Source organism: Xenopus laevis, chromosome 8L, assembly GCF_017654675.1.
Source record: "Xenopus laevis strain J_2021 chromosome 8L, Xenopus_laevis_v10.1, whole genome shotgun sequence".
Lineage (NCBI taxonomy): Eukaryota > Metazoa > Chordata > Amphibia > Anura > Pipidae > Xenopus > Xenopus laevis.
The window spans coordinates 10,422,736-10,438,555 of NC_054385.1; the positions used below are offsets into that span (position 1 = coordinate 10,422,736).

General features: G+C 40.2%; 1 protein-coding gene across 21 annotated transcripts in view; it reads right to left on the minus strand.

Moving 5' to 3' along the window:
* Positions 1-15,820, minus strand: part of LOC108704479 (dynamin-1) — a 52,838-nt gene that overhangs the window by 20,879 nt on the left and 16,139 nt on the right. For 16 of the 21 annotated variants that reach the window (XM_041573198.1, XM_018241048.2, XM_041573190.1 and 13 more), the window contains exons 2-12: positions 12,230-12,303; positions 11,612-11,761; positions 11,269-11,472; positions 11,080-11,178; positions 9,488-9,648; positions 8,446-8,588; positions 8,191-8,326; positions 7,900-7,967; positions 6,559-6,697; positions 1,200-1,286; positions 234-304 (exon numbers count right to left, since the gene is read on the minus strand). In XM_041573198.1, coding sequence (XP_041429132.1) covers positions 234-304; positions 1,200-1,286; positions 6,559-6,697; positions 7,900-7,967; positions 8,191-8,326; positions 8,446-8,588; positions 9,488-9,648; positions 11,080-11,178; positions 11,269-11,472; positions 11,612-11,761; positions 12,230-12,303 — 1,332 coding nt within the window. Of the gene's footprint in view, positions 1-233; positions 305-1,199; positions 1,287-5,059; positions 5,199-6,558; positions 6,698-7,899; positions 7,968-8,190; positions 8,327-8,445; positions 8,589-9,487; positions 9,649-11,079; positions 11,179-11,268; positions 11,473-11,611; positions 11,762-12,229; positions 12,304-15,820 lie in introns of all 21 variants that reach the window. The other 5 variants (XM_041573205.1, XM_041573200.1, XM_041573197.1 and 2 more) reach the window with 1 other exon arrangement.

Below are 15,820 nucleotides of genomic sequence, written 5' to 3' on the forward strand. Positions count from 1 at the left end.
CTTGCCCCAGAAAATCAATCTGGATATGAGTCATTAAAATGCAGCTTGTTGTTTATATGTACATTTGTATCTTCATGTGTTAAGCCTCTCCCAATTCTTGACCCCATTCTGGTTGTATTCATATAAATCCCCAAATTTATTTCTCAGTCATGTCTTCATGTGTTCCACCTTTCCTAATTTTTGATTCATACTGGTTTTTATGTAAGCAAATTTCCAAATACACAGGATCTTACTTAGCAAAGCCAATGAAATCCTCATGGTTTGTGTTCATGTAGGATAGTTCTATATCAATCAAGAGCATAACCTGCAGAAGGAACAGAAAGGAGAATTTGATTGGAATGCTTCCTACCCCTGCCATGGTGCATTCAATTACACAATGTAGCCATATGGTAAACAAACTTGTAGGGTGCATTTTATTTTCAATAATTCTATGTGACTTGGTTCAAAAACTAGAGACCTGAGGCAGTTAGGGTTGCCACCTGGCTGGTATTTTACAGACCTGGCCGGTAAAAATTATGGTTGATCTCTATATTATTAATAGGGAAAAAAGATAAATATATAGGAAGGCCGGTATTTTTTTCTGGAAAAGGTGGCAACCCTAGAGGCAGTGAATAAACCCAGTAAAATACATAAAGCTACCAAAGATGAACATAGAATTAACTGATGTTTGGAGGACGTTACCAGGCGCATTCTTTCTTATCTAAATGCTCCACATACAGTTCACAGTTCCTTTATTTAGACAAAACAGCTTCTTAAGTAAATTACATGACTGGATGTCTGTGTGCCTCTGGCATTAAAGTAGAAGAAACTCCCCTTCTGAAGCAGAGCTGAGCTGGGGTTCAGCCTTGTCAATTGTTTTTGGTTTACAGACTATTACTGCCAACAAGGGGTGTGTACCAGGCCTGGACTGAAAATCTGTACATGGTTGCAAATGCCAGAAGGGCTGCTGTAGGCTGCCATGCACTTTGGTGCAAATTAAGCTTTGAGTTCTTTTTTCCACAAAAATTCAAGTTGTATTTTTTGATCAAAACTCACATTTTCGGGTTAAAAAAGAACTCGAATGATTTGAGGTCCCTTGAACCATTTAAGACTTAAATAAGATACCATTTGAGTTGCGAGTTCATTAAAACTCTTAAAACTCGTTTTACTAGAAATTCCAATGCTATGCTATTTGGTGATATTTCTCTAAACATTTTTACCTGGTCCTTTGTCCGCCCCTCTCGTTCACGGATGTGCGTAGTGACTATTCGTTCCATTTCCTCTCGTAAATGAGGGTACTGACTAAGCTGTAATAAAGAAGGCAGGTACTGTGTGGGACATTGCAAGATTAACCTTTCTGCAAAATGTATTAGTGATCTAAAAGCTCAATGCCCATGATACACTTTGCCCTTATTTCTGGTATTATGCGTGGCCACAAAAAAGGTATAACCTAGATAAACTAACTAGGATTAAATAATTAATCATAGTCGCATAACAGTAGAAGGAGTAGACCCTATTCTCCATCTCCTGTGGACTACTAGAAGTTGAAAGCAGGTCATGGACAGGGTGGTGGTTGTGCCCATAAATATACTTTTCTAGGATGTCCCCCCAGCCCAGCAGCCAGCTTGGTTGCCAAACTGGGCAAAATTTAGTTTATTTGCTACTTCGGCTAGCTGCAGAACTGGTTCTAGAGAAGTCTAGAAGCTTATGTTTTTCAACTGAAGGCCAGTGGCTTCTATATTATATTATTAGTTATGAACGTTAATTAAGGCAAACAGTTGCAAAACTGTCAACAACTCCATTTTTATCACAAAAAGGCATTTTATAGCAATTTCATTTCCATGTAAGTGACAATTTAGGTCACCTCTCAAAAACTAAAAAAAAACAAAAAACAGAAAACCCGGAATAAGCTTACCCTAAAGCTTTGCATATACTCAGTCAATTGAATATAATGAGAAGTTTTTCAGATAATTTTGATTCATTTCCTGACTTTGATGACAGGGCCTCTAGTTGCCATGCTGATTATCCTTCCTGTTTCCTACTCGTAGGGGAAATAAGGGCATGTAGATTTGGGAGCAGACAGGAAATCCCCTTCACTACTTCCAGACACTTAAATAAGATTATATAGACACAAATTATTTTCATGTGCATTATTTTTACAAGCAACTGGTTGAAGCCCAATTATCAAGTTCAGATCTGTCTTTTGCGGAGCCGTTTGGTAAATCTAGGGATTTCTTTATTACTGGAGAGGAGCCACTATCGGTGGCTGCAGGATATTGTACTTCCAACAGCAGCTAAAGGATTGCAGCAACACTGATATTGCTACTGTCTCTATGTTGATCTGCTATACTTGTTGGGTACAGTATAGGGTTCACTATTCCTTATAATACATGAGTAATACTCAGAGTTCCCTGTATAACTCAGCCTACAGCCTTGTGCCTTTATATGGTCACATAACCCCCCAGTAACTTCTAATATCCTTATCATCAGTGGCGGAACTACTGGGGGAGCAGGGGGTGCGAGCGGGCCAGGGCAAGCACCCCCTCAGGGCCCCCCGGCAGCTCGTGCGCCACTGTGATCCGGCCTGAAAATCACGTATGGAGGGGGGCGGGGGGCCCGGCTGCACGTCACGCACTAGGGCTCGTCCCCTCTAGTTACATTACTGCTTATCATTTACAGAAGGGGGGGTACATTATCCCTTATATGATATTTAGAGTTCCTTGTATAACTCAGCCTGCAGCATTGTGCCTTTATATGGTCAGAGAACCCCTCTGTGACTTCTAATATCCTTATCATTTACAGTAGGGGGTACATTATCCCTTGTAATACATGAGTGATACTCAGAGTTCCCTGTATAATTCAGCCTGCAGCCTTGTACCTTTATATGGTCACAGAACCCCCTCAGTGACTTCTAATATCCTTATTTACAGTAGGGGGTACATTATCCCTTGTAATACATGAGTGATACTCAGAGTTCCCTGTATAACTCAGCCTGCAGCCTTGTACCTTTATATGGTCACAGAACCCCCTCAGTGACTTCTAATATCCTTATTTACAGTAGGGGGTACATTATCCCTTATAATACATGAGTGATACACTATAACTCAGCCTGCAGCCTTCTGCCTTTACTGTATATGGTCACAGAACCCCTCAGTGACTTCTAATATCCTTATTTACAGTAGGGGGTACATTATCCCTTATAATACATGAGTGATACACTATAACTCAGCCTGCAGCCTTCTGCCTTTACTGTATATGGTCACAGAACCTCTCAGTGACTACTATTATCCTTATAATTTTTCAACAGGCATATTGTATATATTGTATTAACATTGTACATAAGAAATGTGTCCTGAAATTAATACGGAAATCATCCATGTGCAAAAAACATTATTCAGATGCACCTACGTTTTCAGACACTAATCAGATTATTCAAATTTATTAAGGACACACCGCTTATTTCTCTCAGTTTTGAAAACAGCAAAGACAAAACATAGACATGTGGGATGTTAAAAAAAAAAATGGAAATATCATTAGGTTCATTTCCCTCCACTTATGCGTTTTTAGTTAATAGCTCATAACTTTTCATATTAACTCATGCCCAAGCTCTACTTAATATGTAAAGGAAAATAAATGGATGCAAAAAGAAAAAATTAATTGACTTTAATGACATTTTCCCATAAATTGGTTTTAATCTCTGGAACTGTAATATGATTATGGAGACATAAACAGTAGGTTCTTGAGAGCTGAGAAACTCTGTTGTAAGGAAAAACAGAGAACATACAGTAAACACATAACCAGCACAAGACACCAACAAAGGGAACACAAAGACATGCAGCATGCACAACCTGACACCTCCATCTCAAATGAGAGCAGGGCTGGCATTCATACTTCCCAAATTCCCAATATCTGAATTTTAAGAAGCAGATCTCTTTTGCCCACAAACAATTCCCGCTTTCTTGTCAGTGCCACTCCTTTTGTTAAACAAATTTAAGACTCTCCTACCATTGTGATTTATGGGCTTTGGAATAGGGTGGCATTGCCTCACCCTCATGTTGCCTAGAGTTAGGTCACTTATGTTTGATCATTTGACCTACTTGCTTAATAATGCCAGCCATGTCTCATTCAGAATTTAGACAGCATTTGATCCGATGATTTTAAAGAGTCATTTTCCATTTGAGGGATATGCTTGGCCAAAGCACGGCCATATCGTTTAAGGCTGATATGCCTATTTTTGAAGGCATATTATTGTTAAACAGATCTGACCAGGTATCTGATATTGACCTGGAGCAAATCTCTCCAAATTTAGATGAGCAAGTGATTTAAATTTAGTTACAATCACACATATTCACACACCCTTCCAGCAACCACACCTGAAAAAGCCCCATAGATCAACAAGACCACCCCAATAGGTATAATAATAATTTGGAAGAAAGGGAATCTCTGGATAAATTCATTGCATGGAGTGGATGAATAGCATGGTTTGAAAATGGTTTCAAAGACCTAAAGGAAGGTCTTATTTGGATTTCTGGTCACCTATTCCTGTGCTAAAAATCTGTGGCATGTTAGCAATTCCCCTACATTATTCTTGGTCAGTATATTCTACCATTTAGCAGTAGTAAACTGATTGTCTCAGTATTGTTGTGGAGTATTGCATGAAAACTGGAGGCCTATGGGCTGCATAAGGGCCTACAACAAATTTTTATGGTGCCCCTTATACTCAAGATCTCTGTGGACCTCTTAGTATAACCTTAGTATTTTATAATTACCCAATCCCCAAGCCTGACAAATGGTGGATAACAGCCCACAGCAAGGAAATTCTAGGTCAGAACTGTTCTAGAACATTTCTAGGAGTTACTAAATAATTATTGATGGGCACTCAAGCAATGGCAGACGTGTTTTATCCTAATCAATTGACAGCACTTGTAATATTAAAGTTATGCCATGTTGTTGATTAGAGTTTGCATTTATTCAAAAAGAGCTTGTATAATATGTAGTTGTTCATATGAAGCACAGCTAACTTGAACTATAGTTTTACTATAAGTAGTACTTATAGTATTTTTATTTTTAATTTTTTTACCTTTTCACTACACCTTTGGATGGTGGAGACCAGCTCACCCGCTACCATTTCTACACACTTCAGACATGGCTCCTTCAGCTTGTGCACCTGCTTTTTCACTATAGCTTCAAAAGCGAGGTCGGGTGTGAAAAGTCCAGTCCTGTGTGAACCAGGAAGGGGAGGAGCCAGAGTGGGTGGGATAAACACCAAGACAAAAAGGGGTTTGTAAACACAGAGGAAAAATGGGGCCTCAGAACAGGAAGGTAAGGGGGATCGTACCGCCAATGAAAAAATTGAGAAAGGGAAGTGAGAACAGCATGGAGCAGTGAGTTGGAGGCGAGACAGAAAGAAGGAGAAGAAAAGGTGAGTAGAGAGAGCATGGGTAATTTTAAGAAGGGAATACAAGCAGACCGGACAAAGAAGATAGGAGGAAAACAGAAAGATAGGGAGGGGAAGAAGTGAGAGAGACAAACAGGTAAATACATGAGGCAAAAAATTATAGGTGAGATCTGGATTAGCCTGGGTAAGGTCAGGTAGAAGAATCTGGTTTGATAGCACTAGATATGATAAACTGTGGTCAAGTCACCAAAGAAAGGGTCATCTCCATTGACCTGTCTCTCTTCTGGAAGGTGTTGTAGGGCCAAACACTGGGTGTATAAGGCAGACGAGTCACTATCCAAAATTCTGGGAGGCCACACTATTACTACATGAAGCACATGAAGGAACTCAAACTAAGACTAAGTCTAGGACTGTGGTTGTAAAAAGGAGCAAGTTTTACTTTCTCTATCCCCTTCCAAAGTAAAAAATATATTTCTGCTAAAAGAAATATAGCAGGTTTACACCCCCTTCAAGAATCATAGCTTTCATTTACATGCAGTCTGCTCATAGAAGTAGGGATAAGGCCACATACATAACCACAAGAATGTTCTTAATATTCACTGTTGATGAAAAAAGCCCCCCTAGGATATGGAGAAATGTAAGGGCTAATGTATGTCTGGCAGCCCATAGCAATCAGCCTGTACTGTTACTGTTCAGATGTTTAAAAGCACACATCTTATTGGTTGGTTGCTTTGGGGTTACTAATTTATTATATTTTTTATTACATTGCCCCAGTAGAATTTTAACCAGAGATAGGTATTTCCTGTTATTTGTATCAGGTTTTTTATGTTTGTTGCCAGCAGGGTCACATCTCTAGGACAGTTCTGGCAACAAGGCCTTGCCTCGATATCTGAAAAGAAAACCTCTTTACATACACTCTTACATACACTCCGAATTCTTATATATTTGAAATCTGTTACTTTACCATGCTCATCACATGCACAGAGCCATGAGACTGGGTTGTCAGGGACATGCTCTTTTAACAAATAAGCTCAGCCAATCAGAAGTTGAGCACCTACTCTCTGATTGACTGTACCTTACTGGTTGGAGAGGGGTTGACGATTTCATGCTCTACTTTGGGGTAAAGGGTTCACATATTCAGCCTCCAGGTCTCAGGCATGACCCGAGTCCAGAAGGGTTACCTTCTTGGTGCACTGTCTAACGGTACCGATTAGCTCAGAAATGACCATGTCCACGCATTTCAAACACGGCTCTTTGATCTTCTTGATTTGCTTCTTGACGATGGTTTCGAAGGCCATGTCAGGTGTGAAGAGCCCCGTTCTACATACCCAACAAGGTAAGGCAGGTAATAAGGAAAATATAGCGTTACCCACCATAGGTGGCAGGGAAGGAGAAGCTGGAGATAGGAGGGTGACTAGTAAGGTAGTGCCACTGGTACTTAAAAGTCAGGTTGATAGTAAGGCGGATTCTTGATTTTAAATGATGGTATAAAGGGTATGTTTGTTGCTTAGCCTATAACTGATATGTATGTATTTTCTTAAAAGTCATGTGCAATACACCCAAAAGGTGGTTAAGAACAAAAAAGTCAGAGACCTTAAAAAAAAATAAAGAAAAATAGTAAATCATATGTCCAAGTGTCAAACTCACGTTGTTGTACTGCAACTGCCAGCAAACCTGACTGGCCTTTTGCCTTGCAGGGAGCTATATCACCGATCTCTTCTGAAGGAGTCATTTACTGTGTGTGGTTATTACTCCTCCTGCATGCACTAAGCAGATTGTACTACTGCTATAAATACCAACATCAGGCTGCCTGCTGGGAAACCCTTAGATGACTAGTGCTGTGATTTAACTGGGGGCTTAGTTTGGGTGGGTAGCTTAATGACAAGCATCTGCCTTATTCTCCCAGTGGCTGAACCTATAGATCTAGAGAGAGGGGAGGTGGGGAGCGGCCATAATCAGAAATTCCAACAATGTTAACAGAAGTAGTGCTAAAGGATAACTCTCTTTTATTAAATGCAAAATAGTGTAACACTGCTTTATTTAATGGAAAATATATAATTTTATAGGAAGAACTCTTTTATGTGTTCTTTTTCTTCAAAAATAATACATAGAGTAGCAAAGTGGGTACAGCTTACTACTACTACAGAAATTTCCACCTTTGGGATTTGCATGTATGCGTGGAAACCGCCATGTTCTTTGGGAATGCAGAGGCAGAAAATTAATCAGCACCCACCCATATGTAGAAATACATACAATTAACGAAGGGAAGCTATGTACACGCAATGTACACACTGCACTGGTCTATTTTTTTATACTCTGGAATAAAAATATATATTAAGGACAATTAGTTAAAATGACAAAGTAGACATTTTGCACTGAATACAATGAAGTTATCCTTTCTTGCACTGACTTCTTTTAAAAGGCCCAGTGAGGGTTAGTGAAATGGAATTGTGAGTCTTAATAGGGTTCTAGGGTCAAGCACTAACTAGAGTAACAGCAAAGCCATCGCATCCTATACATGCCTGATGCCATGGATGTTCTTGATTGCATAGCTGATTTCTCTTCTAAGTTCCTTCTCGTCAAACTCCATCTACATCAGAAAAAAAAGAAATAAAATTATGAGTCCGTAATATATGGATTGATTGCAGGAACACTGAAAAGTAAAGTGGTTTCTTTATATAAAACTGCAAAATTTTCCCAGCTCAGTGACCAGCTGATGAGTTGTTGGACCTCTTTATTCAACTCATATCCAACGGGGGGGGGGGGGGGGTATGCAGATATCATTATCAGTATGAAACTGTATTGGCCTTTACCTTAACCAGTTCAAACGGGAAGCGCTCATGGAAAATCCGGTTGATGCGGGCTCCTCCAGACAGCTCATATGTGTCTATCTGATCACCTGAACCCTCAATTCTTTTCTCAAAGTCAACAGCAAACTGCTGCACCATTCTAGAAAGAAGAAGAGAAGCTGGAGCAATAAGACTAAAGGACATTTCCTTTGACAATAATAATTTGCCAACCCCAGAGCAAGCAAACAAGGTTTCTGAAAGCTAAATGTGATCACTTACAGTAGCAGTGCCTTGGTTTTACGGGATGGGTCATCAGGACGGAAATTTTTGTACTCATCTACTTCCTTCTCTATGGACAGCAGCTGGCTCTGCAGCTTGTTGCGCAGGCCAGGGAGAGTGTCCCGAATATGATTGGTCAATTGCTGTAGGTAAAACAAAGAGCAAGAAAACAATAAATACAGCTACACATAATATTTATCACAGCCTATGATTAAGTAGTTTCTGGTCAACATGGGTCTTGCAAACAAGAGTTTTCAATTAAATAGGCAAAACCAAAAACTTTGTTGACTGAGGATTCGTCAAATTGCCAACACCAGATGGGTCTACTCTATGTTTTCATGTCATGTCATCTGGTTGCCCGTATAAGTGAAAGCTACCTATCCGTGAGTAGAGATATCATACATTGGGCCAGATTAAATTCAGTGATAAAATGGTTTATCATGTGAAAACTCATGAATCAGATTCAATTTGAGATACAATTCAATTCAGAAAAACGTATCTCACAGTTTATTACGTGAAAACTCTTGAAATCTATAGGAAAAAAATTGGGGTTAAGAGAAAAAAAATGTTCTCCTCGAATTGAATCTATTTCATGAGTTTTCACATGATAAAGCATGAAGTAACTATTTCTCACTGAATTGAATCTGGCCCAATATCTTGAATGTTGGCTTGAGCATGGATTGCTTTAGGCTGGGGGTATTCCTAATTGGTTCCAAGGTTGGCTCAAAGTAGGCTTTGGCTTTGTACGTTTGCTACAGTTCTGGATTGAATAGTCTGGGATAAATTCCTAACCTAGATTTCACATTTACTGCTGGTGATGAATTATGAACACAAATTTCATTTATAACCATTCTTTTGATAAAAAGATGCCCATACATAGTTGGAAGCTGCTCAAGGACTCAATTTACATCTATGTATGTCCTAATTTCCCACCCCCTTTAGTAGATAATCATTCTTCTACATTGGAAATGTTGGAAGTACTGGGCTTCATTATTTATCACTTTTGTAAATCACTGAAAGCTCTGTATTTCTCTACAGTTACCTGATTAAGAACTTTTTGGAGATAGGGTGTTCCCATACGTTCAGCAAATTGTCTGTAGGAGGGGTGAGACAAGAAGAACTTTCTCTCGGCTGCCAGGGCAGCTTTAATATCTTTCCTTCCATCGATGTCCTTTTGGCTTCGGTTCACTACCCCAACATAGCCTTTAAAAGACAATTCATTATGAATATTCACTAATATGGCTGTTAGCTAAATGCACAAATCTTAGAGGACACCTTCATCTAACTTGGTGATTAGAAGCCTATGGTGGTGGATATTTGATTAGTCCTTACATTGATTGGTAGTACTATGTGCTGAGCACTAATTTTAGGTGGTAGATAAAGTCCCTTTGTGCCTATGGGGCCCCCACTGAGATCTTAGGGATCTTACTGATAAAATACTCTAGATTTCTAGTTTTACAGAAAGTAAATTGTGGTTCTAGAAATGATAATGTTGCCTTTTGTAAATTATATAAAGATTATTGCAGATGTAAACACACTGGAAGTTGTAGACCATCCACATCTGCTTGGGAAACACTGGCTTTCTTTTGGAATGGTGGGCAAGTGAGCAGAGTGAAATGGAGCTCTGCCAGCAATTTAATGGTCCCTTTTACTGCCAAAACTCTTTCTCTGTTACAGCCTGTATTGATTCTCTCAGCAGAGACGTGCAACTAAATTGGTTAGAGGGATGAAAGACTTAAATTATGAGGGTAGACTGTCAAGGTTGGGGTTGTTTTCTCTGGAAAGAAGGCACTTGCGAGGGGACATGATTATACTTTACAAGTACATTAGAGGACATTATAGACAAATAGCAGGGGACCTTTTTACCCATAAAGTGGATCACTGTACCAGAGGCCACCCCTTTAGACTAGAAGAAAAGAACTTTCATTTGAAGCAACGTAGGGGGTTCTTCACAGTCAGGACAGTGAGGTTGTGGAATGCACTGCTGGGTGATGTTGTAATTCAGTTAATGCCTTTAAGAATGGCTTGGATGATTTTTTGGACAGACATAATATCAAAGGCTATTGTGATACTAAGCTCTATAGTTAGTATAAGTATGGGTATATAGAATTTAATTAAAAGTAGGGAGGGGTGTGTGTATGGATGCTGGGTTTTCATTTGGAGGGGTTGAACTTGATGGACTTTGTCTTTTTTCAACCCAATTTAACTATGTAACTATGTAACTTTTTAATAATCTTAATAAAATATATAATATATCACAAGCTATTTAGGTATGACTTTCCATGTGGTATGTTTAAATTCTCTGTATGCCAGGACACCATTGATGCCCTGTCCAATACACCAAGATGACAGAGGTAATTTAGAATGACCACAATGCATGTGCTAGAGCAAAATAGCACCACATAATGCTCATTTAAATATGGAATTATTCTCTATACAGTAGAGCAGGAGAATATAGATGTGACTGTATTCCTGGCTAGTACAAAACACTAGTATATGAATGTATAACTAGATAAAGGAAAGAAGTTTATATATTATCATAGGTACTTAAGTATCCCAATTCCTTATGTAGCGCCATAAGAGTGGATGAACCACTGGTTTACAAAGGATCACAGGACATGACATGTTCCTCACCTCTTCGAAGAGGCAGCAGCTTGTTCTCAAGAATATCTCTTGCATCAGTTCCTTCATCCATTAAGTCCAGTTTGGTGATGACACCAATTGTGCGTAGACCTGAAAGAGTAATGCAATAAACTGTGAACAACTATAGGACTAAAAATGGTACCACTCATACAGAACACAAGAAGAGATGATTGAACATACCCTTGGGATCCACTTCTTTGGCTATTTTCAAGGCATCCGAGTTTGCCAAGTCAGAATTTGCTGGCGATACAGCCAGAACAAGACAGTTTTCTTTAGTGACAAACTGCATGAGCATTTCGCGGATCTGAAATTCGATGTCTGCTGGCTGGTCACCCACTGGGACCTTTGTCATTCCTGGGAGGTCTACCAAAGTCAGGTTAAGCACTGAGGAGAAAAAGCTAAGTTGTTAGGTCTGGAGGCCAAAGGAAGGTGAAGTGGTTGAAACTGAGCAAACAGAACATGTTACTGGGAGAAAGGGAATGGAATGAAAAGGAGATATAAAGAGCCGGCCAAGATATCTTACCGTTAGGTGAATAGACCCGCAGGTTAATTGGCACGGGGGAGATACCCTTGTTTGTTCCAGTGATTCGATCAGTTTCAGCCTCAATCTCCAGGCGTATCTCTTCAAAATCTGTGAATTTCTTCCCCTTACAGTGTAGGAACTCGCCATATTCTATAAAAAAAGGGACCCAGATGTTCAACTGCAATGTTACAGAATGTGCAAGATAGTAAAGTTGGCCATACATACTTAGATATAACTGGTACTTTGGATGATTTAGGCCATACTGCTTTAGTATCTGGGTATATATGGCCAGTTGTAGGGCGCATCAAACTGATATTCCTGTAATCCTGGTGGATTGAGGATTATCGGGCCCGAAGGAAAATCTCTGTCTGTCAAGGGAAAGGAGGTGGAGGAGCCACATCTCTGTATCTGTTCATTTGTTCCATGGGCCAGGCATATATGGCCACTTTTACTTTCAGAGATGTAAAAGGAAACTGCGCAGCGGGTAATGCCAGTGCCCTGGAGTTTATCCGATAAAAAATATTTCCTTGTGTGATGTGATGATGTTTTTGATCATGTGATTTTTGCAGACAGTCATATTACATTAAGCAATGCTACATGGCAATGAGATTATCTCACCTGTTAAGCTGGTTACCAGCTGCAAGACAAGAGGTCTTCGGGTCACGATGCCAGACCCACGGGGAAGAAAATCTCTATAAACAGAAAAAATTAGGCTGTTAGATACTGAGAACGTTCTGCTTTTATATAGCACCAAAATGGTCTTCAAGCCTTCTCCAACTGTCCCCAGGCCAGAGAGGGACTAAAAGATGAAAAAGTGAGATTTCACAGGCCACCAAAGAAGCTTGCTTGTTGCAATGCCAGTTGGGTTTGGGTGGATTGTGGGCAGATCAGAGGTGTGGCTGTACATGCAAGAGACTTCATTTAGGCCCAATTTTACTTGTTGGCAGGCCCCACTACCCAAGGGGCTGAGATGACCAGTGGGTTAATAATTGTAGACCCATGGGTGGAGGATCCTGCTCAGCAGTATGAGGCTATCATTACTGATGGTGGCCCTGCTCCACTGGGCCCCCAAGCCGTCACAGGGTCCGCTACCTCTATATTTATGCCCCTGGTTTTGACCATTTCTGCAACAGCTACTTATGGTCTTCTCCCTTTTGAAGATAAAAACCAAAAGGATACTTGTCACCAGAGTAAATAGCTGAATATGCTGTGAAGCCAGACTGTGATATCACTTTAGAATAATAGGAATATGAGAAGCCCCTGTACCCTTCAGTTATCTATGCCTTTAAACTGATATTAAACAAATACAGAATATAGGTATATACATATACATCATTAACTAAAATAGCAGCATTGAGCAAATTCTTGGCATTCCTATTGTCCTAACAGCCTTAAATTATTTGTTTTTCTTTACTTCCATCTTTTTCAGTGGTTAAGGTTAGGGTATTTGCTTGACTGGCTGATCATTTCCAACCACGCAGGACTATCTTGTGTATGGAAGGGCCTTAGTTATACTACATGGTCACACATCAAGCTATACTCTATATTCCGGGGGTAATATAACTGGGGTATAAATACCTATGTGTGTGGGTAGAAGAGATTTGAATCCCAAATTTATTGGGATTTTGGAACAATGAAGCCCATGAGGACCAGGCCAACTGGTATTTTTGGCAGAACTCCAGTAGGCCAATCTGAAATTGGCTGAAAAGTAGGTATAGACTATAGTAAGATAATAATAATTACTACTGTAGTCTAAAAATAAATCAGTGTGCCTGTTGTGCACGGAGAAGACCACAAGTGACCAAAGAATGTAGCTAGTGAGAGGCTTTGTGGGAAGGATGTGACCTTTAATAAAAACAGGAAGAGGAAGTGAGATATGAGCCCCATGGTAGATCCTGGCCTTGGTAGAAGGCCAACATGTGCGCCTGTGTGCGGTGGGAGCTGTTGGGTGTCCTTTTCCAGTGTGACAGTCACACAGTTGTAACTAGAATATAATTCAATATGTGACATGATTATTGATGCAGAGTGGGATCAGATAATGGACGTTTTAGAACAGTTACAAAACTTCAATGCAGTTGGTCATCTTTGAGAAAGAGAAAATAAAACAAGGACATTTCTTAGAACAAACATTTAAGACACCCAAGGCAAAACTGGGAGCATCTGCATTCAAAATGAAATAGCAATGTAAATACAAACGCCTTCAGACATCGAGTAATTTAAACATGAACTGTTTGGCATTATGGATTCAATCCCGCTGATCCCCGGGAAATATAATTGTACTGATGCTCTGTATTTTCTGCTGCATTAAGTGTTTAACCCGCACGCTTCTGGCAATGAGTCAGGATCCCTGCTGAATGAGCGACTTAGTGCAGGCCTGTGCCTTTATGATAAAGCCGGATTAGACAGCAGAGGATGGAGGGGGAAAGCACAAGTCATGGGAACAAATGCAAGAGGCAAAACAAAATACACAACAAGGCTGTACTCTATGGCACATATTTATCCAAAGGTGACATCTAGATCTTACTCCCCTAAAAAAATGCCAAAATAGTGAATAGAATGCTGTGAAAATCCCCCTTTGATAAATATACCTCGATAGGGTGCAGTGAGTTGTAGATGTATAAGATCTGTTATTCTGAAAACTTCGCATTTTGGGAAAGCCATCTCCCATAGACTCATCAAATAATTCAAATGTTTGAAATGATTTCCTTTTTCTCTGTAAAAATAAAACTGTGCCTTATACTTGATCCTTGCTATGTATATAACGAATCTAGTGGCATAACTAAATATTACTGAGCCCCACAGCAAATTACTTTTCAGGCCCCCAAACATCTAGAGCAGTGATTCCCAACCAGTGGTTTGTTAGCAACATGTTGCTCACCAACCCCTTAGATGTTGCTCTCAGTGGCTTCAAAGCAGGTGCTTATTTTTTAATTCCAGTTGTCACCTTTTCTGGAAAAAAATACCGTCCTTCCTATATATTTATCTTTTTTCCCTATTAATAACATTTTTTAAATACCGGCCAGGTGGCAACCCTAGCTGGGAAGCAAGTTTTAATTGCATAATAAAAAAGTATACTGCCAAGTAGAGCCGTCTGTAGGCTGCTAGTTCATATAGGGGCTACCAAATAGCCAATCACAGCCCTTTTTTGGCTCCCTCAGGGGCTTTTTCATGCTTCTGTTGCTCCCCAACGTTTTTTACATTTGAATGTGGCTCACGATTAAAAAAAATTTGGGGACCACTGGTCTAGAGGTTGACCTGTTTTACCAATATTTCTTGAAATTGTATACGGTTTAGGGCCTCATGGGGCCCCTATACTTCCTGGGCCACCCTGCAGCTACAGGGTCTGCTTCCTCTGTAGTTATGCCATAAAACAGATCCTTATTGGATCCTATTGGGTTTATAATGTTTAAATAATTTTTTAGTAGACTCAAGGTATGGAGATCTAAATTACAGAAACCTCTTCAGGCCCGGACTGGCAATCTGTGTGTTCTGGCAAATGCCAGAGGGGCTGCTATAAGGTGCCATAGAAAGTCACTATTTAGTGGGCTGGTGGGTGCTGTTTGGGCCTCTGTGTGGGCTGATCGGGCCTCTGTGTACCTGAAATGCCAGGGCCTATTTTAATTCTCAGTCCAGACCTGAACCTCTTATCCAGAAAACCCAGTTCCCGAGCATTCTGGATAACAGGTCCCGACCTGTAGTGCAACCACATGCTACCCCTCAATTCCTGTTTTACTAATTCATAGCTGAACGCACAATACAAATGATTGTGCCCAAATAAACCCTGCAATGCGGTCGGTCTGGTACCTGCAATTAATTCAGATATTGTTCAGGATGTGGGTGCTGCAACAACTAGGGGTGCAGCTGAGATCAGTAGACATTCCTTTCCTGTCTTCCTAGGTGACCTCAGGATCACATCCTTTCTGATTATATGGCATGCAGTGGGTGGATATTAGGGTGCAGTTCCAAGCAATATGACCCATGTAGGTCAATACCCTGTGCATTGAAGCATTAAGTGCACATGTTAAATGACAGACCAGGAGACGGAGGAAGGAACTGGGAAGATAAGTCACTCCGGTTGCAAGTCATGCAGTTAGCATGACAGTCACACTTTCAGTCCTGCCCACGTGTTTGCATGTGAAGGGGGCAGAACAGTGTGTAGTTTCTCTGCCTGTCAACAACCTGATGTCTAGGTAATTCATTGTCAAACAA